The sequence below is a fragment of the Myotis nattereri genome, assembly GCF_964212035.1.
Source record: "Myotis nattereri genome assembly, chromosome: 7".
NCBI classification, from domain to species: Eukaryota; Metazoa; Chordata; class Mammalia; order Chiroptera; family Vespertilionidae; genus Myotis; species Myotis nattereri.
Genome location: NC_138082.1, coordinates 38,166,772 through 38,190,725, shown reverse-complemented (window position 1 = coordinate 38,190,725; position 23,954 = coordinate 38,166,772). Strand labels below are relative to the sequence as shown.

At 42.5% G+C, this 23,954-nt stretch overlaps 1 protein-coding gene across 3 annotated transcripts in view; it reads right to left on the bottom strand.

The window, feature by feature from the left end:
* The window catches only part of CERKL (CERK like autophagy regulator), a gene marked incomplete at its 5' end in the record, with an annotated part of 94,795 nt that extends 72,833 nt beyond the window's left edge, over positions 1–21,962 (bottom strand). For all 3 annotated transcript variants that reach the window (XM_081095439.1, XM_081095437.1, XM_081095438.1), the window contains one exon: positions 21,731–21,962. In XM_081095439.1, the coding sequence (XP_080951565.1) occupies positions 21,731–21,962 (232 nt within the window). The remainder of the gene's footprint in view (positions 1–21,730) is intronic.
* Positions 21,963–23,954: the final 1,992 nt, after the last annotated feature.

The window sequence follows — 23,954 nt, the reverse complement described above, 5'->3', positions numbered from 1 at the left end:
ATAAACCAAGAAAGTCAGTATTTGTGACAGGACAGTAATAGGAAGGAATCATTTGTGTATTCCTCTATCTTACACTGAGAATACGAAATGCTCTGGCCTTGCTTCAAATTTATAAATGTAACTCCTGTGAGTAGGGGGCATCCTAAGTGCCTTCTCCAAAGCAGACTAGTAAACCTCCCTTGGCACAAAGGGTCTATAAAGAATTTATGGACTGGGTTAGGAGGAGAAAAGTAGAAATTGAGAGAGTATTGACAGTAATGGGAAAATAAATTAGAAATAAAAGTAAGAGGGAAAAATTACCAAATGTTGACTCGTGTTCCACTGCTCCTCAAATTGATCCTCATCAGGCACAAGTATTGTCCCAATATTGTGGGAAATGGATCAAGTTTATTTGTATTCATCCTGGAAGGGTTTATGTGCCCCACTCACCATGCAGAGTTCTTCATCGATTCCACCCCAGGATGGGATGACGGTGTTTTTGACAAATACCCATGATTATGTCGCACGGAACAGAAATGTGATCACAGTCACCTGGTTTCATCTTGTGGTTTTCCTCTAGATCCTGGATTTTGTTGTAGAAATGTAGACTGTGCTGAGGAGAAAAGGCTTTGCACCCTCTATGACAGGAAGGAAACACCGCATACATCAGCACCCTGAGTACTGAAACATTAGATACTGTGAGAGCGCACAAACCCTGAAATATGCCATTTTCCTTGTTCACCTTCTCAACAAATGTGAAAACTGTGCCATAGTAACACGTTACAAGTAAAGTAGTTGCTAAGAAGTCAAGACGAGGAGATGGCATGTCTAGAAGATCATCAGAAACAAAAAATACATGCCAATCATCTAAGATACACAAAATAAAACCCATAGCACAATTACTTCAGGATATTTTTAAAGTATAATGTCTTATCCTCAAGATTTCTTTTGTGTTCAAAAATCTTTTTTGTGCCGAAACCAGTTTGGCTCAGTGGATAGAGCGTTGGCCTGCGGACTGAAAGGTCCCAGGTTCGATTCCGGTCAAGGGCATGTACCTGGGTTTGCGGGCACATCCCCAGTAGGAGATGTGCAGGAGGCGGCTGATCAATGTTTCTCTCTCATCGATGTTTCTAACTCTCTATCTCTCTCCCTTCCTCTCTGTAAAAATTCAATAAAATATATTTTTTTAAAAAATCTTTTTTGTGAAAAAATATGTTGACAATTCTATCTTTAGATGTTCTTAATGCTAACTGGCTATTTAGACAATGACTATGAACAAACTCTTATTCAAAAAGCTTCAAGACTCCAACAATTAACACCATCAACTTCAGAAGTTTTTGTTAAATCCTCACAACTTTGTTGCTACCTATTTAAGAAATGGTTTATGCAGTGGTTCTCAAACTGAGCTCCAGATCATTCCAGACCTCCCATGACATGGACCTAAGTAGCTCTGCTTTGCTTCACCTATGGAGGCAAGGGAGAAAGGGTGCTTTAAGATGCCCATGGAGAGGAGATCAGAATTACAGAAACCGTGGCTTTAGTAGTGTTAATACAGGTAAGCATGGTGCTCACAGTGCCGATTTGTTTCCAACAGTTATGTGGATGCTAAAGATTGGGGATCAGTTCATTTGTTTAAAATGCTCTATTTCTGTGGGAATAACAACAAAAACAAAAGCAGTAAACTACAAAGACATGATTAAAAGCTTTGGTCTCAATATATCAGGATCTAGAGTCCGGGAAAACTTCTTCAAAAAGTTATTGAAGTAACTTTCCCAAAAAGTAAAATTGAGGGCATTTTTTGCTTTTAACGGGATTGATGAGACAACATTTATATAAGTTCACTTTCCTTTTAATGTATTTTAGAATCACATTATTCTTCCAATACATAAATGCAGTTACCACGTACACAAGATTATTATAATCTATTCCAGGTAATTACTGCTGAGATCAGCAAGTTAATGCCCTTTGTTTGCCAAATTTTTGTTTTCCCAAGAACCAATCCCACGCTATAAAGATGTGTTTCCAGGATACATATAATTATGCTGGGTATAACATCTGTTGCTTTGCATGTTCAGAGCCTTACCAAACCAACGTAAGAACAGGCTTCTATGCCGACTTCAGGAAGAATGACTGAAGTATTAAAGGCTTAAATACTCGGAAAATTTTTAAATCAGCATTCATCAAAAGTTAGAGCTAATTCTATTATAAATATGGGATGGGCAAAAGTAAGTTTACAGTTGTGAGTACAACACAAAACAGAGTTTATTCTTGTATTATTATTATTTAATTATTGTATTATTTTCCACATAAACAACTATAAACCCACTTTTCCCTACCCCTGTATTTCAAAATAGAATTAACGCATTTCAGTCCTTATTTAGATAAATTTTAACAGTCATTATATTTTTCAATATCATTACTTTGTAATCTTGAGAATTATTTTACTCTGATTGCATACGGCAATCTTAGTGACCTTTCTACTTCAGTTATCTCTCAGAAGTAGACCATGTAACCAAAAAAAGAAAGAAAGAAAGCAACCAATAATCAAGGTCATCAGAGAAAATAATACTAGAGACCTCTTTTCTGTATTTCACCTTTTATAGCACAGTGGATTTATATAACAGATAGGGCAGTGTTGCACTTTTAAATGTAGGTCAGTATTTTGATTGTGCCATAAAAGTGAATTGTTCAGACTTGAAAAAAGCAGAGCAATATTGACCCAAATTACTTCTCTGCATGATCTTTTAAGGCTGCCCCAGTAATCTGAGAGTCCTAAGAGCATCCCAATATGGGCAAGATAACTATTTATTGGCAAGGTACACCAGGAATATATGAAGATAAGTGAACACTGATTTTAGTACCAAAACCCGAAATAATCCCTTAATACGTGGGAGAAATAATCAGACATGGTCATCTCTTACCAAACATTAGTAATCATAGACCCAAAAAAAACCCTCGAGTTATGAGTTCATCATGCTTTCAGAATACTTTACGAGGACAAGCAAACTCATGACAGTGTTAGTGATATTCAAGTGTATCTCACCATCTTTCAGAACCACTATTGCTGCTATTACATAACTAAAAGATTGCTGTTTGGGTGGCATTTAGCCTGATTAGATTACCCAAGTTCACTTAATATGTGAAAAAATAACCCATCTCCTCAAACAACTTTAATTAGCTCACTTGACTCCTAACAATTCTTACATCTCAGTGTTAATATATGGTTACCTTCACATTGAAAAAAAATAAATAAAAGAGAATCAAACAAAAAACACCTCCCCTCACTGTTAACAAAAATTTGGGAGAAAGAGGATCAAACTCTTTTTCGTGCGTGGAAAAGTTTAGCCTAAAGAGAACTATAGTAAATCCACCCCCTATGACTGCATTACGTCTCCCCAAAATTCATACGTTGAATTGTGACTGTATTTGAAGATAGGACCTTTAAAGAGTAATTGAGGTTCAATTCGCTTATAGGGGTGGTGCCCTAATCTGATAGGACTGGTGTCCTTATAACAAAAGGAAGATACCAGAGACCTCTCTCTCCCCGTGCGTGCACAGAGGAAAGGCTGTGCGCGGACATAGGGAGACGCTGGCCGTCTGCAGGCCAAGGGAGAGAGACCACGCCAGTAACTCACTCTGAGAGCGCCTTGACCTTGGACTCCCCGCCTCCGGAACTGTGGGAAAATAAGTGCATGTCTGTCTAAGCCATCCAGTCTGTGGTGTTTTGTGATGGTAGCCTCGCAGATTAATGCACCAAATTTCCTTAACTTGCCTTAAGTTTTCATTTCTTTAGAATCGCTGAATTTCCTATATTGGGTGACCTTCTGTCTTATCACCAGACCAAGCAAAATATGGCAAACAAAGAAACTGATCATTCCCCTTTTCCCCCTCCTATGTTCCAATACCTCCCATTGGGAGCGCTGAAGAATATTTAACACCAAAAGGAGAAGAACGCTAAATAATCACTTGGCTTATTACTAATTTGAATTCTAGAGTTATATTTGGAGGGCAATTATTTTAGGGATGAATCAAGACAGCAAGGGATGCCATCAGGCCCAGAGAGGGCAGATGAAGGTCACTGAGAAACTTGTGTAAGATTTGAAAGTAGCATTTACAATATTTCTCATGTTGCCTTCCTGCAAGATCAAACAAAGCCTCTCTCAAAAGTCCTTCATATTTCTGTGCCCCTGGTTCTTTAAAAGCCTGTACTGGGCCCAGCCGGTGTGGTTCAGTGGTTGAGCGTCGACTCAGGAACCAAGAGATCATGGTTCGATTCCCAGTCAGGGCATGCAGGACGCAGCCAATCGATAATGTTTCTCTCTCATCAATGTTTCTATAATTCTATTCCTCTCCCTTCCTCTCTCTCTCTCAAATTGAACAAAAGCATGGTTTTTAAAAAAGGTCTGTACTGGAACTAGAAACTGTACCTCCTTGAACTTCCAAACCCAGGAGGACCCAGGACAGCTACGCCCAGAAAAAAGGGTCAAGACTGATCCCGGATTAAGTGGAGAAACAGATCCGTTTGAAAAGCCCAGAAGGGACCAACTAGAAAAACAGCCCTTCATCTACCTCCACCCCTCACTCCCCCCCCCCCCCCCCCCCCTCTGCTAATGCTGCTCCCTGGGAGCTCAAGTTCTGATTTAAGGAGCTGAAGGGAGGGTTTTAAAAAGGTCCCATATGGAGAAAAACTTTGCCCCAAGCAAAACACTCCCTCTTCTTACCACTTACCCTAATGCTGTCCTCTCCAGGGCTCACACATGATTTAGGAGGCTCAGAAAAGGCCTGGGAGTATGGGGACAAAAAAGAGAAGAAAGGGGAACAAAGCTTATTCTGGTAATTTTTCCTAAAAGTAACAATATGCAGGACATTTGTATTCGCTTCTCTTCTCCCCGCCCCCCCGCCCCACTACCCCCCAACATTTTAACCCTAACCATTTTTTAAACTAAATTATCTTCAGACACTAAAATAGTATTTCAGGAAAGCATTTATCTGAAATGAAAAATATGTAGTTCTAAATATAGTATTTGAGGGTAGGGTTAAATAAAATAATGAAAATAATGAATTTATATTTTTGAATAATGTATTGCAAAGAGCAAGCCATCACTGAAAAAGAGTGTTTCCACAGGTTCTATTGTTCTTAACCTGTTTCTGTACTTTTGCCTGTCCCAAATCTAAAGTAAGGGACCTGGAGAGTATTATGCTAAACAAAATAAGCCAGTCAGAGAGAGAGAAAGATAAGTATCACATGATCTCACTCAGATGTGGAATCTAATGAACAAAACAAACTAAATAGAGGGAAAGACAGAGAAGCATGGAACAGACTGATGAATCTAAGAGTGATGAGGGCGGAGGGGGGGCAGGGGGGAGTGCAGAAATTACCTAGGAAACTTATATGCATGTATGCATAGACCACGGATACAGACTACAGTGTGGTGAAGGCCTTGGAGGGGCAGGTGTGGGGTGGAGGGTGGTCAATGGAAAAAAGAAGAAAAAAAGGGGAACATCTGTAATATTTTCAACAATAAAGATAAATTTAATAATAAATAAAGTAAGGTCTTGACCTTGCATTTTTTCTATGTTATCATCCAAAAACTTTGAGATGCATTATTGAAATGCAGTGGTTAACAGAACTATTTAATCTGGAAATATGTATTATCCTAAGACACCATTAGATTTATTCTCATATATAGAGATCAGGGAAACAAGGGAAATAACTCCAATTATTTAAAGCAGTAATCCCTTAACACTGGGATTTTGTTTTAATTATAAAGAGTGTTATCTTATTAAAAATAAGACAGAGCCTTGTCCTTTAAGGGATAAACCCCAAGTTTCTCTAGTGAACATGCATGCAAGATTTCCTAAAGAATGTTTCAACAAATTAATTTTGTTATTCTTCATGATATAATTAACTTCTTAAAAAGAGCATCAAATAAACAATTATGGGCCCACCTGTTCATGATATCATACTAGACACCACACAAAGTTAATGGAAATGTATTTCATTCTGTTCCCTACCTCTCCCCACCATGATAATACAGACAAAATTCCCTGTATTAAAAACTAATAACAAAAAGTACAGGAAGCACCAAGTATTCAAATGAAAATTGCTCAATTGTTTATACTTCAAACATGATTCTAGATATACCCAGGACCTGAAAGTCATTTTATAAGAACATCCTCCCCATCCCTATGGTTTCTCCAGTGCCATGGACAGACAGGGTAGGAGGAACAAGAGGGGTGGGAAGCTATGACTGAAAGTAAATGGCCTGCTCTACAAGAGACAAGAAAAGTCATTGGGGACTTCCCTTAGTTGGTCCTACTCATCATCAGACAAAGAGGGAGAAACTAAAGCACAATTGTGGGGAAATTACATTCCCCTTTGGGTCCAACAGCCTGCCCACTTAAATGGTTGAATGTTGAGCCCAGAAGGCTGAGGGAAATCCCTCTTTCTCAAGGGACATTGAGGCACCTACCTCTCCTATTTCAGGCCGAAAGGGAAGCTACTTAGGCACTCAGCACAGCCGTGCTTGGGTTGTATCACTGAAAATAAAGCTTTCAATAATCCTGTCACCCCTCACAGAATTGAGTGTTGGCGTGGAGGGGACACAGATCTCACCAGGGCCAAAGCTGGACCACAGCAGACCCAGCACCCTAAGGTGCCTGGCAAGGACCTCGCTCAGTTTCAGCCAAGTGATGACAAGTGGGAGACAGAAGGTTGTCCTAATGACATCAGTCACCCAAGGGACGGAGGGAGAGTAAGAGCAGCAAGGGCAGCTGAGCGAGCACAAAGATGTGAATGATGACATGCTTAAGAGTCTGAAGGAGTCCCGCAGCTGGTGTACAGAAGGCAGATGAGCAGGACATAGAGGCGAGATGTTCTAGTTACTATCTTAACACAGGTACATACTGTGATTAAGGAGTATAGCTTTCATGTATAGTATTTACTTTATTGGATTTAGATTTGGTATGGCATGTAGGTAATAAAAATTTTATGATAATGTCCTCTAGAAAAATAAAGGGAACTGGAAAGAATCTATACATTTTCCACTGGAAAGCAAGGACAAGTGTTGCTATTCAAAGAAAGTTTTGTTCTTCGCTTTGTTGATGTTTCAGGTTTAAGTACCTTAAATAGAGTCATATTGCTTCCTTTGAATAAATAGCTGTCTGTAAAAACAGAGCAAACAAGGAGGGAAACAGAAAAGAAAATGCCAGACAATGGAAATCTGTGATCCCTGCTTTTTAGGCAAGGTCATAACAAAGCCAGTAAAAGGGCCGTCCGTCCATCAGACCAGGCTTAGCTCTCTAGATGCTTCCCAGGCTCCTGGAGCAAAGATTTCACAGCTTTATAGTAACTTCACTTCCTTTTCCTCTGTCAGCCTTTACGCTCTCATCAAAGATACTAAGAAGGACTAGCACAGGTTATGAACTAGCCAACAACACACCACGACTCCTACACACTTCTGTAAAATTCAATGAGTAAATTCAGAGCCATTAGAAAGCAGTTTTGGACCTGTCTTTTTAGATCCTAAAGGATCCGTTAAAAGGACAACTTTTCTCTCTTTTAAAGTATCAATGACTAAAAAATTAAAGCTATGTTTAAAATAATGTGTACAGGCAGCTTCAATTTCTGAATTATGCCATTAGGCTGACTCAAATTGTTAATTAATATCAATGGCATGGAAACCCGAAAGTGAGCCTACCGAATGAAATACTGTATATTCACATTAAAAAGCGACTGGCAGGTCAAATTCTAAAAAAGAAACAGTAGATACCACCACAAAACCAGCAGATGTTTCTCAGGGTCATTTGTACAAAAACATAAGCATATGTTAAAGAAATCTGACACTATCATGGAATCAGTTGGTGTCTAAAATAATAGCAGCTCCTTATGGCAATATGGGAATATCCGTATCAAATGCACAACACATCATGTTGCAACAGTATGTGCGGACAAATGAGCATCAGTGGCAGTAGTAATGACCAGTGCTTTTATTAAGGTGAAAAAATGAAATTAGAATATTATATAGAGGGCATAATATTGTTTAGCAGCAGAGTGAACATGATAGTATGTTGAATAATCAGAGTTTGTGTTTAACTGATTTTACTGATACTCATATGAAGGCAGAATATTAACCAATAAGAATACTGAAGTGTTTATAGAGGCCTCCAAGGTGAGTTTTCTGATTTCTTCAGTCTACCCAAGAATGATGGTGAAGATAGTTGTTATTTTCAAAGCTAACAATAATACTTGGTGAGTTTAAGGGCAGGAGCAGGGTGGATGGGGGTTAACGGCGGGGGGGGGGGGGGGGCGGGGGGAGTAAAAGAGGGCATTTGTAATATGTTCAATAATAATGATATGTTTAAAAAAAGAATTCTTCACTTCAAAATCAACTGGGTGTCCCATACGCAGTAGTTAAGCAATAGGTAACTGAATCATTATGTTAATGTAAAGCAGTTCCTAGCTTAGTAAGTGCATTTTCAGTTTCAACCACAGAAGTGTGAGATCTTCTAGAATATTTGGAACTCGTCATATCACCCCAAAGTACACAATGTACACAACTGATGCTAATTAAATATTATTGACTGAAGGTTTTTAAAAAGTCAAAGCCAAAACACATCCCTCAGCTTTCCAAACTAATTGTTGGGACTTACCTTATATTCTAGGATAAAGTTCAATTTGAAAGACCACTTTGCATGTTAAGGCACATATTTTTCGTGCAGATTTGAGTCAAATTAGGTTCACCCAGAAACCTTCCATGGCATGAAGCCCAACACAGAGTAGGCTTGGTCCCAGTGTAAGACATTCAAACTGGAAAGTGCTAGATGTGTCTTTCATTCAGAAGCTAGGATACCAACACATATTTTCCCCCCAAGTGTGAAAAAAGTTAATTCTAATAAATAAAAATGCAACTTCTAGAGAAAAATTTGTTTCTACTTTAAAAATAAGAGCTTATTATAAATCAAATTATATGACAAAAGAACGTTATCTACAATGTTTAGTTTACTCTGACCATTTAAAGGAAATATTACCTAAAATAAGTACACTATGAATGGGACTTTAAAGATATGTTATATTCACCAAGATTTTCACTGTAAGTTCTCATCTGTATAATGAAAAACCACAACAAAACATATACTGTCTTCCCTTTACACTTTCAATACATGAAAACATGCCTAAAATATAAGGAAACTAATACATCCTAACAGCTGCTCAGTTTTATTGATCCTATGCTTTCTCTGCACAGATGGACACTAGAAAGTACTTTGAATTATGTGTTTGTAACCTTTACTAAACATAAAATTTTGATTTGGAAAACATTTGTATTAGACAAAAAAAAAAAAAAAAAGAACAGCAAAGGGATTTTATATAGTAAATGATTTTTTTCAGTTTAAAATAATATATAACGTTTTTCTACATATAAAAATTGACACTCTTTAAATTATTTCACTAACTTTATATTTTAATAATACCTAAATATTATGGCTGTACAAATAAATTTATTTACCAATATTTATTGACTAATGCTTTCTGAAAATAGATTTAAACTTTTTTTTAAGTGGTCTCAACCTAAAAGAAACCAGACACAGAAGAGAGAGTCTGAGGCCCATGAGAACATAGATCTTACATTGATAGGGCTCACTTTACAATCCTTCAGGAGAGATTTCTCCAGCTTATGCATTTTTCAAACTGTGAATTTCCCTTCTGTTTGGACATTTTGCTAGCCACTGGCATATTTGATGCTTTGTAGAATAGATCTGAGAATTAACTTTAACAGTGTCCACTATTCATTTCATTGTCTGAGCTAAAAATCTAAGCATCGCATTGTTTCTTTCCTTTCTCTCAAGCCCCACATCCTTCAAATTCTTTGACAATATTCCTTCATCTAGACTCACCACTCCATTCTCCCTGCTACATACACACTGCCTCCTGGATCCTTTGATACATGGGTCACTGAAAGGGGCTACGCAATGTAGAGCCCTTTTAAAATCCACCCTGCCCCCACGATTGCCTTTCTAAAACCTGAACTCACTTACTTTAGAAAACAAAAACTTGATTTCTTCTGGCACTTGGCTTTTGCCACCCCCTACTCAACCCTCAGGTTAAGACACCAACTTCCTAATATGATATTCAAAGCCTTATACAAACTATTAACTCATCACAAAGCACTGTCATCTCCCCCCACTAATGTCCACTACAGGCTGTGGTCTTACTAGTATTTTCCAAATAGGTCAAAGCATTCTCTCCTGAGGGTTTTTTTTTTTCTAAAATACTATTTTTCTAGATATGTTTTCTTACTCCTTTGTGTAGCCAACTCCAATCATTCTTCAAGACCCACATGCATTTAAGAAAGTGGATAGAGGTGGAGTAAGGACAAGAATATTTGTACATATTTGCTTATATTTAAAAAATAAAAGACTAAAACAAAAACTTGAAAAAGTAATCTTACCTATAACAAGGAGAAAGAAAAATGGTAGAAGAAACACAGGTAAGTTATACTTCTCAGAACAGGGCTTGCTTAGTGGATTTAACTTTGGAACCATATAAACATTTTACATATTACAGAACAAAATTAGATTTTTTTTTTTTTTTTATGTATAGGGCGTAATGTCACAGGAAGGCCATAGTGTTCCGCCACCCATGACCCATGAGGAGTAAGCCCAAGTTGCCGTTGGATGTGTTATACACGGAGGAAAATTAGATTTTTTAAAAGCCATGCCCCAAACCAAAATGAAACAAATAATTCTGCGCATTGAGTTGGAGGTATAACATCACAAATGAGAATGATTCCAAGTATCTTTAAAACACAGTACTTGACTACACATGGCATATACTCAAAGTGGTACATACTCTATGAGCAACAACCAAAAATACAGAATGATCTTAAATGGCTTTCCGTAATTATACTGCTGATTGTTATTCTGTGATGTGTACTCTGTGATGTACATGTATTGCAGAATATAGTAACAGTTAGGGATTTTTAAGGTTAGGAGAAAGGAGAGAAAGTAAAAAACCTCTTAGTCTTGAACCTGAACTGAAGTCAGCATAATTCTATCATACATTTTCTGTTTAGAAAAAATAGAAACAAGACCATATAAAGGAGGTATTAGCAATGAGCACACATGGTGCTCAGATTGTGGTCTCTGAACACCACTACCCAACAAAAGGAACTGGGCTCCCTTGGTGATGGTGTTAATGTTCGAGATGAGCCTGGACTATCTTACCATTCAGGAAAGAAAGCTATCAGAGATGGCTGAGAGAAGGTCAAAGGACTCAGGGAAGTCAACTTGAAGGGGTTCCCATTGGTCCAAAAATCTAGAATTGGGACAATTTGAGCATTCCATAGCCCATGACTGAAAATTGCTGAGATTTGACCATTTCTTTTCCAAGGCAAGACTCCTAAGGGGCAGTCTTTTCTCTCAAACTCTCAACATAGATAAGCAAAGAGTTTATCAGATAAGCATCCTCTACTGAGGCTTTCCCCACCCCTGTCTGCTTCACCCCACCCCCCCCAAACACACACACAGGTGTCATCACAGTCTAAAGGTATCCCTCTGAATCTGTTCCTCCCCTTTTTATCTTTCACAGACATTTGTCTCCATATTTCAATGGGAAAATGCAGGCCAGACCACCAGTTTTTTTCAGAAAATAAATTGCAAGGAAATAAAAGAGAGAGAGAACAATCTGTGGATTAGAAAAATAAAAGACAGCAACCAACTGCAATATGGACCTTATTTAAATGTTGATTTATATTTTAAAAAAAGAAAAAGATAAATAATCAGGAAAATATGATCACTGGATATTGAAGGATTGTTTTACATTGGAATAGTATAGAAGGGGGTTGGGGGCTGGGTGAAAGAGGTGAAGGGATTAAGAAGTACAAATTGGCAGCTACAGAATAGTCACCAGGATGTAAATTTAGTACAGCATAAGAAATAGAGTCAATAATAATGCTATAACATGTATGGTCCCAGGTGCGTACTGGCAACATTGGGGGGAACAAATTGTAAAGTAAATGACTGTCTAACCACTATTCTGAAACCAGTACAAACTAATGTTGAAAGTAAAATAATAAAATACTGGAATTGTGATTATATTGTGTATTATAAATTTACAAATTCTTACCTCCTAGAGATGTATGCTGAGATATTTATAGACCTAATTAGATGTGTCTAAGAATTGCTTCAAACTCTTCCAGAGAAAGAAGGGAAATGGGTAGGTCACAGATGAAACAAGACTGGTCTTGAAAACTATCTAACCTCAATGTGTTACATAGAGCTTCACCTCTCACTGAACATGGGGGCTTATTATGTTATTCTTTCTACATTTGGGTATGTTTAACATTTTCCATCTATATATATAAAAGCCTAAGTGACCAAACAACCAAACAACTGGTCAACCAGTCGACCAGTTGCTATGACGCGCACTGACCACCAGGGGGCAGATGCTCAATGCTCCTGCACAGTCTTCAGTCTTCTCCCACAGCCAACCTCCTGTGGTGCCTCCCCCTTTGCCCCCCCGACCCCCGGGCCAGCCAACCTCCTGCATTCCCTCCCCCCGCACCCCCCCCCCCCGCCCCAGCCGGCCAGCCCCAATCGGGACTGGGCAAGACAGTCCCGATGGGCCCCAATCACTGGCCAGGCCAAGGGACCCCACCCATGCATAAATTCATGCACCGGGCCTCTAGTAATATATATGGGGTTTTAAAAAAACTTTAAAAACTCCCATTTCTTGCCCTTGCTGATTTGGCTCAGTGGATAGAGCGTCAACCTGCAGACTGATGGGTCCTGGGTTCGATTCCAGACAAGGGCACATGCCTGGGTTTCGAGCTCAATCCCCAGTAGGGGGCATGCAGGAGGCAGCCAATCAATGATTCTCTCTCATTATTGATGTTTCTATCTCTCACTCCCTCTCCCTTCCTCTTTAAAATCAATAAAAATAAATTTTAAAATAAATAAATAAATAAACCCATTTCTCGCCGAAACCAGTTTGGCTCAGTGGATAGAGCATTGGCCTGCAGACTGAAAGGTCCCAGGTTCGATTCTGGTCAAGGGCATGTACCTGGGTTGCGGGCACATCCCCAGTAGGAGATGTGCAGGAGGCAGCTGATCGATGTTTCTCTCTCATCGATGTTTCTAACTCTCTATCTCTCTCCCTTCCTCTCTGTAAAAAATCAATAAAATATATTTTTTTTAAAAAAACTCCCATTTCTCTATCCCATTTTGGTCATTTACTCGTAAATTAAAAAATGCCGAGAGAACTGGAATATGCTCTCTATGGGGGAACTGTCTTAAAGGTCTGAAAGAAATCAGATGACATTATTGTAGTAAAGGTTTTTTGTGTTTTGTTTTGTTTTTCATATTGGTTTGGACTATGATGCTACACTATCACTAACTCAGACATCAGACTCCTGAAGGTATGAGGGAGTCTTCTTTCTTGCTTGACTGAGAAAGCAGCATAACCGAATGGGTACACCGTGGCTCTAGGGTCAGATGGCTTGGCTTTGAATCCCAGCAACTCCATTACTAGCATGACTTTGGGCAAGCTATTTAACAACTCTGGACCCCGGGAATAAGAATCCTATCTAGACTACACAGTCTCGTTGGGAAGATTAAACAGATAAGATACTTAGCATAGGACCTGGCAGAGTAAACATCAATAAATGTTCACTATTTTTAGTCAAATACTGGACACTGTTGTGTAGCAGCCGTGGTAGTTTCCAGAACACCGTTTCTGATGAAAATCTTGGAATGTACATGGGAATTCCCTGATGACAGCTGGTACATTATTTTAGACTTATCTTTAGGCTTACCATAAGTCCATAGCACTGTGCCAATTTTTTTTCTTTTTTTCTTTTTTTTTCTTTTTCTTTTTTTGGTATGCATATCTGCCTGCCTATGCCTGCCTCCCTGCCTCTGGGTTCAGTCATCCATTACACTAACTAAGGGTCCTCAACTTCTGGTTTGCATCCAAAAAGTGAGTATAAGATTTCATTTCCTTCAAACTCCATTTTTCTTCCCTCTTTTCCCTTTACCTCCCCCTTCATCATGTACTGATTTAGGAAAATATAAAAGAATATAAAAAGCCATGCTACTCAGAGTTCTTTCCCTTTGCTCACACCACACACACACACACACACAGATATCCCTCACTAGCTCAGCATATATTATCCCCATCATTGTCACAGTACTCCTAAAACTTGGGCAGAAATATAGTTATATGGCAGAACTTAGAGAGGCCCATGTTGAGGACTTGATGATGTTTGTAGATTTGTCAATATTTGAAATGTAATCTAATAACCTAGTCAAATAATAGACTAGGTGGGATAAGCAATGAGGTTCAGAATGAGTATTCTAGTAACGGAGACGACAATGAATTATATCTACCACATCCCTGGCCCTTTAAACAAGGATGGTCCACTTTCCCAAATTACAGGGGGCACAAAAATGTTCAGTCTAGCAATAGCATCCCATCTGCCTCTGTACCCAACCTATCCGTTGATTCCTATATCTACTGCCCTGGCTCTTTCATTCTTTAGTTTCATCAGGTTGAGACTTCTGCAGGGCACCTCAGGTCCTCCTTCTTTGGACAATCCCACCTGGACCAACTTTTCTGATTTACTGACCTTGATCCAGACCATCTGACTCTCAATCTGTTCTTCCTATAGCCCTTGGCATCAAAGCAAGTGCTGTCCCCACTCCTAGGAGGATAGTTCTGTGCCGGTTCCAGCCCCAAAGACACCCACGTGGGCGAGGGATTGGATAAAGAGGAAAGCAAAAGTAGATCAGTTTTAAAAAGTACTGGCCTTCAGGGGGCGCCCATGGTTGTGGCATGTTTAAGAACATTAGTATGCAGACTTCCATGGGGTCAGGGTGCATAGGCTAGGACAGTTATCATATTGACTATACTAATCCTACACTAAGAAACTAAGTCTTCAGAGGGAAGGCAGGGGAGGGTAGGAAGGGGGGGAGGGTAAGAGATCAACTAAAGGACTTGTATGCATGCATATAAGCATAACCAATGGACACAGACACTAGGGGGGTGAGGGCATGTGCTGGGGGGTGGAGGGTGGCCGGGGGGGAGGTCAATGGGGGAAAAAGGAGACATATGTAATACTATATGTAATACTTTAAACCAGTGGTCGGCAAACTGCGGCTCGCGAGCCACATGCTGCTCTTTGGCCCCTTGGGTGTGGACACGAAGTTTCAATCACACTGTACGTGCGCGCCCGCACGTGGTATTTTGTGGAAGAGCCACACTCAACGGGCCGCAGTTTGCCGACCACTGCTTTAAACGATAAAGAATAAAAAATAAAAAAAGAAACTAAGTTTACCAAATTTCAGTTTAAATAATAAATCATGGTGACCATGAAGAATAGTATGATGACTTTTAACAATTTTACTGTTAGCCAATTAATTCACAATTACAAATAAAGCATTTTTTTTGTATTTACAGAGTATGTTAAAGGGTTTTGCCTGCCTCCCTGCCTCTGGGTTCAGTCTTCCATTACACTAAGTTAGGGTCCTCAACTTCTGGTTTGCATGCAAACAGTGAGTGTAAGATTTAATTTCCTTCAAACTCCATTTTCTGGACTCATCAGTTTTACCTTTAAATCAGCAGCTCAGATTGTATGAGCAGATAAGTTCTATGTTGAGGTTAATTATTTGAAAACTGCACCTTTCCATAGAAATAGAGATTTAAAATTTTTTTATATATCTTTTAAAATAAAGATTAAATTCCCTGGGATAAAGGAAACGAACATTTTCAACTCTCCATTCTTTAAAGCTGTAGTTACCACTGGCTACAATGTGGCTACTGAATTTAAATTAAAGTTAAATAAAATTAAAATTCAGTTCCTCAGTCACACTAGCCACATGTCAGGTGCTTGATAGCCACATGTGGCTGACGGCAATGGTTTCCAACATTCAGACACAGAGCGTTCCACCATCGCAGAACGTTCATCCAGTCATGCTGTGGAGATTCATTCCACAGTCGTTGTTCCACATGGACCAATTTTACTTTAATAAAAAGCTAATATTTATACAAGATGAGATTTACACAATCTATACATATAAAAGCTTAAGGGACCGAACAACCGATCAACCAGTCGCTATGATGCGCACTGACCACCAGGGGGCAGACACTCAGAGCAGGAGCTGCCCCCTGGTGGTGAGTGTGCTCCCACAGTGGGAGCGCCGCTCAGCTGACTGATGGGCTCTAGATGCTGGACTCACAGCTGAGGAGCACCGCTGCTGTGGTGGTGGCACGAGCCTCTCCCCATTGGGACTGACTGGGCGAGAGCCTGTGGCAGGCGCAGCAGGGCCAGGATGAGCAGGAACGGCAGGCAGGAACAGCAGGCGGCATGGACTGCCAGTTTTGGCCGATCCCCACAGGCCATGCCAAGGAACCCTACCAGTGCACGAATCTGTGCACCGGACCTCTGGTAGGTATACAACAGGCTAACAGACCTGTCAAAGCATTTAAATAAATTTTAAAACTTCATATGCAGAACATTCAGTTACTTGGTAAGCTTGATTTTTCACAACCATCTTTTTCAAATTCCTTCCAATTTGACAGCTTAGAAACATACTACCAAGTTTTAAAATTGTTTTATTCTTAATATGTAGCACAGTGAATCAAAGCATCATGTTTTACTGAGTAATTAGTCCTTCAATAATTCACGTGAGTAATAGGTCATTTTGGGGTTTAACCCCTGCTTCCATTATTTCTGACCACACGGCCCGCTGACAGATGTCTCACTTTGGATGTACACAACAGACGACTGGATCTGTTTCACGTACATCTGTTCCCCAACAGCTTAGGCAGATTAGTGCTTAGAATGCACCCAGCTCTGCTAAGTCCCACATAATCACTAACTCTTGTTGTTGTAAAATTGATTGCTTTTCTCATTTTCACATTTTTCCACATCGTCTTTCACGTTGCTAAGTTTCCAGCAAATAAATGTTTATATAAACTTAAAGCACAAGAGAACCAATCTAACTCTCTTCTCAAAGAAACACTGCCGAGACCTCCTTCTGCAGTGCAGCTCCCTCAGAGTGTCTAGCTGCTGCTCTAAGGCAGCTGGGCTCAGCGTCGTGGCAGGAATAACCCTTTGGAAAAAAAATAAGGTGAAATTGTGTAACCTGAGGTAGTAAGTCTCCGAAAAAGAGAGACTTAAAACCATAGTTAAGATTTGAAACCCACATTTTATTTTTAGAAATATTTAAAACATTACATTCAAATGCTAGGCAAACATAAAAGCCTTACTCTGAGATCTGATGAGAGGGTACAGGAAATGAAATAGCAGCAAGAAAGGATAAGCTAGTCCCTCTGTCCACTATGAAAAATCTGCTTATGTCTGGCCTTGACCGACACCTGTCTGTAGATAAAGGTTTCTTCCTTGCCAAAGACAGGACCTGTACTGAGGCGATGGCTCACTCTCACCGTTATGCCCGGAGCTGGGGAAGGGGAGCAAGGGGCTTGGGTCTTCTAATTAGAAATTCATTAGGGCTGCGAAGCTCCGGCTGTAAAATGCATCACTCTTCCACACACAGCAGACGGTGGGCCCCACTGATCACGCAAACCCGACTCAGGCTTCCTTAATCTAGGAAGCTATCCATCCTAACACTTCACGTCTATACAAACGGGGTTCTCTTTACAATGCAACTTCAGAGCTGATGCTTCTTGGAGACCACATCATACAAATGCCTCATTTTGCAGGTGAAGAAACCGTAACTCAGAGATGGTAAACGACTTGCCCAAAGTCAGTCACGCCCCTGCGAGTGCGGAGACAAAACCGCGGGTCCTTTGGCGCCCACTCCTGAAACCTCTCCTACACCACAGGTGAGAGCACATTACAGAGGGCTGGAGGAGGACGCCTAGAAAGACCCTACAGTGCTTCAGGGTCTACTTTAGGGTGCTTTCCATTAGTGAATGACAAAGTTCCCAGTGTGAGATAGGAGAGAGAAAGAGGGGAGGGGGGAGGGCATTTGGCATTCCTGTCAGAGATCCCTAAAATTGACCATTCTTAAATGTACAAAAATATGAGTTTAATATAGTCCAGTCCTACCCATTACTAACTCTCCCCATCAGTAGTTTTGCGGGAAACAGATAAGAACATTATAATCCAGATTCTGCTTTGGGGAGGCACAAAAATCCTGTATTTTTCTATTTCAATCTAACATTTCAGGTAGAAGCTTACCACTTGGTAAGCACATGCTCCTAGAAGTTTGTCCTTGGCTGAGATTTGGAATAATGCCAACAAGCAATCGGTGATGCTCTGAAATGATTTAACACTGAAAAGATCTGATTCAGTGACAGCACAAGCCGAGGGTTAAATTATAAACTAGGCAAACTGGTCTGTGGCATCCACTCCTGTTCCCTTTCTGAGCTCTCTTCTCAATGTTTGACACCTTACGCCCAGTCCCGGGCACTCTTTTGAGGGCTTCCCACAGGGTGGCATTACTCCTGACCAGCTCTGCCTGGGCAGGGCTCAGCATCCAGTCTTGCCTACCTTTCTCATTTGGACTCAAAGAGCTAGCCTGATCCCTCTTCCATTTCTTTAGGATGTCGCTTCCTGCGAGCTCACAGACAGCTAACTTGGTAATTTCTTTAAATTAACATGAAAAAACATATTCCACAAGAAAAATGGCTTTTATACCTCCCATCTTGACTTACAGGCTGTCCTTAACAGTCCTCACTTCTATGGGGATGGGCAACACAGCCCTTATTCCAAGTCACCCTTGAACTCAACGAAAAGAAGTACAGTGCCCTGTACGGTTTTGCCAAGTGGTTAGAGCATCGACCCGCCCACCAAAGGTTCTCAGGTTTGAATCCCAATCAAGTTCCATCCCAGGCCCCGGTCGGGCTCCTGCAGGAGGAACCAATTGATGTCTCTCTCTCTCTCACATCAATGTTTCTCTCTCTCTCTCTCTCTCTCTCTCTCTCTCTTCTCTTCAACTCTTTCTAAAAATCCATGGAAAGTCCTCAGGTGAGGATTTTAAAAAGTGAAATGTAATGTCTATAAACTCGGCGGCGGTGATGATGCATCAGTGTAAATTCATCATGTGTGATATCCAAACCTCTGGCGGGAAGCACCGGGAACAGGGCAGGCTGTGTGTGTAGGGGACGGAAGCAGAGGTAAATTGTTGCCCAATTTTGCTGTGAACCTAAAACTGCTCTAAAAATAGTCTATTGATAAAAACAACTACTAAGGTACCATGAGGTTTAAAAACAGTGATCTCAGAAAACAGCTCTGATGTGTGATCTAATAATGCTCAGTGACCCCGCCCGCACCCTTTCCTGGAACGGCCAGTCACTAGCCAACTTGGAATGGACATGGGCACCCCCCCTTCACCCTCCCACACCACGTCCTCACAAGTACAGTAACCTTATGTAGTTTTTCCTCCAGTTTCTGGACCGATTTCATGTGTCCTTTGCTTAGTCACATGTAGTAAACTAATTCCACATCAGGCACTATTTCTCATATTAAACATCTCTTAATACCTCCTTTTCTTTTCCCAATCTTATGTTACTAAGTAGAGCATCTCTTGGTTTCTCCTATAAATAGAAATACTGCTGAACGGTTTGGCTCAGTGGATAGAGCCTCAGCCTGCAGACTGAAGGGTCCCAGGTTCGATTTTGGTTAAGGGCATGTACCTTGGTTGCGGGCACATCCCCAGTAGGGGGCGTGCAGGGGGCAGCTGATGGATCTCTCTCATCGATGTTTCTAACTCTATCCCTCTCCCTTCTTCTCTGTAAAAAAATCAATAAAATATATATAAATGAAAAAAAAAAAAGAAATACTAAGGTGCTTCTGTACCTTCGAATTTAGGGGCCCAATGTGTTCTGCATACCAGGTGTTAGTTACAAAGAAAAAGTGGGACATCTAGATGAAGGAAAAGAAAACCAGAGGGTTTTAGGGCCAAAGTAAGCAAAAAAGAGCCCTGGGTGGTGTGGCTCAGTGGATAGAGTGTCAGCCTTCGGACTGAAGGGTCCCGGGTTTGATTCCAGCCAGGGGCACATGCCTGGGTTGCGGGCTCCATCCCCAATGCGGGGCATGCAGGAGGCAGCCAATCAATGATTCTCTCTCATCACTGATGTTTCTATCTCTCTCTCCCTCTTCCTTCCTCTCTGAAATCAATAAAGAAATATATATTTTTTAAAAAGAGTTGCAACCTTTAGAGTTGTAACTGTCAAGATGCCTTTTTAAATGCTACCAACAGTAATGCTAATTAAGCCTACTTTTCTTCAATCACCACTCAATAGAAAATAACATTTCTTTTTCACGTCATTATTTGCCTCTTTGTTTACCAGAATTGAAAAATTAATTTGTACAACTCGTTGCATCTTTCATTTTAATTCTATCAAATTTCAGCTTCATTGTAGTTTCAAGTGGCTCTTGTAGACTAACCTAAACTCTAATTATGAACTTCTGTATCCCCCAAATTCAAACTGACTTGAAAACTAAGCAGAACGATTCTGTCCATACTAGATTTTAACTCAAAAGTGCAAGAAGATATTCGACCTGGGTGTTCAACACACCGGAAAACATTTAAATTAAGGTCTAGGTGGTTTTAGTGGCGTGAGCATGGCCAGTGGTTCTCAACCTCCCTAATGCCAGGACCCTTTAATACAGTTCCTCATGTTGTGGTGACCTCCAACCGTAAAATTATTTTCGTTGCTCCTTCATAACTGTAATGTTGCTACTGTTATGCATCGTAGTGTAAATATCTGATATGCAGGATGTATTTAGGCGACCCCTGTGAAAGGGTCGTTTGACCCCAAAGGGGCCGCGACCCACAGGTTGAGAATCGCTGGCTTATACAGAAGCTGAATTCACACTCAGGACCAGTGCTAGGTCCCTAGCTCAGCCACTTCATTTGGTTAGACTTTTGTGCATGAAATTTTTAAATAGTGTTGTTTTTCTACTCTGTAATATAAATAGTACACTGTGTCTTGTTTTCCAACAGGGGAGGCCATTTATAATTTCATACGTTTGTGTTTAACTAGAAGAGGCTGTACCACATCCCGAGGGTTTTCTCTAAACCATCTCTAGACTCAGACTTGAAATATTTCTTTTGCAAAATACAGCATTATAACACGTTCTAAATAGCTCAAGTTTCGAGTCAATAAAAGTCAAATGCAAGTACACAGCATGCTGATGATTCTAAAGGGAGCCTTAAAAGTCAAAAGTTTCCAGACTGAGCCCAAAGAAGGCTGGACTCTAGACTTTGGCAGAGGGATGTGAAGGATGGAAAAGTCCAGAGACTCCAAAGCCCGAGGCCAAACTCTCGGAAGTCAGCAAGGGGACCGTTGCGCTCAAACCCGCGTGGAGGGACGCCCGGAAACGGCTCACACTTGCAGAGCGCGGCCAGAAACAGACACTAAAACTTCATCGCCTGCGCGGGGAGGACTGACCTTCCCGCCTTAGAAACCACCACCCCTTTGCCCTGGGGGATCCGTTCTTTCCTCTTCGGCGCCGAGCAGAAGCTGCGTGTGACGCTGGCCGGGGAGTGCACCCCCAGGGGAAAGCCCGGCAGGAGGCGGCCAGTAGCCCAGGCCCAGGGAATGGCTCGGGTTCCCCCCAACTGGCTGGGAGGACGCCGCAGCCCGCGGGGCGGAGGAGGAGCTTAGGGAGGAGGAGAGGCAGCGCCCGGGCGGCGTGTGCAAGGAAGGGGGGGGGGGGGGGAGGAGGGGGAGGAAGGGGAGGGGGCAGCAGTAGGAGGCGAAGGCTCGGACCCGCACACTCACCCCCGGGGCGCTCGGGCTGAATGGGCCGCCACCTCAGAGCCCGCTCGCTCAGCACCACGTCGCAGCTGCTCCTCCCGATCTCGAAGATGCCCCGGAGCAGAACCTGCTCGGCCGCCGCCGCCGGCTGCTGCGGGACCGCCCAAGGCACCGAGGGCACCGCGGCCGCCGCCGCCTCTTCCTCCCCGCCGCCCTCCAGGGCGCTCACGCGGCTGCCGCGCCTCCCCCGGGACATGGCGGAGCCGCGGGCTGGGCTGGGGGCCCGGGGTCGTGGAGGAGGGCGATTTGGAGAAGGAGGAGAAGGTGGAAGCCCGGCAGTCGCCACTTTAGCCGCGTCCCGCGCTGCCACAGCAACCGCACGCGGGGCTGAGACCCAGGAGGGGGCGGGGCGGGCAGGCGGGGCCGCCCGACCCAGTGCAGCACCGTAGCCCGCAGGCCTCTAGTCTCTGCCGCTCAAGGTGCACAAAACCAGACAAACAGACAAAAAAAGGCAGGTGCGCGAAGAGGAGTAAGTGCTCTCTCCATCCAGGCCCTACTATTCAATGCAATGTAGCGCGTGGCGTTGCCCGCAGCTGAATACATCCGCGCTCCTCAAACTTTGGCTGTAGACTTTCATACTCACCCTCGTGGGCATCCTGTTGAAATGCAGATTCTTCTTGAATCGGTCTGGGTGGAGACCCAAAGCACTGTATTTTTGGGACGCTCCCCGGCTTTGCTGACGCCGCTGAGCCGCGGAACACACTTTGAGTTGCAAGGGCATACCCCCACCCCCGCCCCCGGCCTCCCCTTCCCTTGCAGAGGCCTCTCCCGGGGAGCAGAGGTCGCCCTTTGTAAGCCCGCGCGCACGCCCTCCATAATTAGCTGATCTTTATGCAGCTGGTGTAGAATGAGCACGGGCTCGATTCCCAAAAGCCCTGAGAGGAAGTCAGAGATAAGTCCTTGGTTTGCATATAGGCAGATTTAGTGTTAAAGGAAGGTGCCTCCCTGCCCCAAGATACCTCTGCCCTTGCCCGCCTCTGGCACTCCCTCCCTGGAGAGAGACGACTAGCAGCAGGACTTGCGCTCCCGGAGGCCTCTGCTGCCATGTAGTGTTACCTGCACTGGGGAGAGCCTGGGCCTGGGACTCGCCCTTCGAGTTCTCCTGGTGGCTGCGATGCCTGGCCTTAGCTGATAGTTGATTTGGAACTCGCGGGGAGCCTGGGGGCCCCCGCGGTCCGCAGTGATGGCTGCACATGGGTTTCCTGGGAAGATTTTTTAAAACCCAGGTGCCCAGGCCGCACTTAAAGACGATTGAATTAGAATCTCTGGGGATGGGACCAGAGTTCAGGAGTTTTAAAAGCTCCCCAGGTGATTCCAATGTTCGGGGCTGAGGAAAGCTGCTCTAAGCAGTGTAATAATGGGGGCGGGGGCAGAGTGGGGGGAATCAGCAGGTGTTTCATAAGGTCAGAATAACTATTGAAAAAAAGTTAGGGGTCAGGGAGTTGAAGAGGAAATTAAATCAATAGAATTGTAAGTCTAATTCCGGTGTGCCGGTGCCTAACCAAGGACAGCCTCGTCTCTGGTCACACTGAAAAGTTATGGTAGCAGGAGTGACTCAAGGTTCTCTGCTCAAACTTGGATTTCAAAAAACCAGGGCGGTAGACTGTCTGGTGGCCCAGCCAAATCCCTCTCAGACATAAAACACCTGTGTGCCAGTTAAGCCAGGACTCTCGCTGTTCAATGCTCTGAAAACAAACACCCGGCTTCCAGGCAAAGCGGGGAAGAGCCTCGGATTGATCTGATTACAGCGAGCTGTTTCTTGGAGCAGAAGCGCAGCTGCTGCTAACCCCACGCCGGCTTCAGGTTGCCCAGGGAGGAGGCATCCGTGGGGCAGGCTGGTGCCTCTGCAGAAGCAGTCGCAGCTCTGGAGTCAGCGTCTTGCAGTCACAGCTGTCGGGCAGTCAGCACAATTAGAGCTCCCTGGCCCTTTAGCCGCTCACTGGGAGCCCTGGCCAACGGGCCAACAGGGTGGCTACTTCTTAGGACCTTTTAGAAAAATTCAGTCAGGTCAGAAGGTCAGAAACACAGGCTTTGCATTTCTTGAGGACCAGAGTCATGGTGTTGCTCCATTCTCTGTGTTTGATGAGCTGTCCTCTTCCAGGCTCTAAAGGTTGCAGGGCCCTGAGGCTCTGTCCTCAGGCTCTATCCACAGAGGCATCAGTTCCTGAGGATCACCTGCCCATAGTGA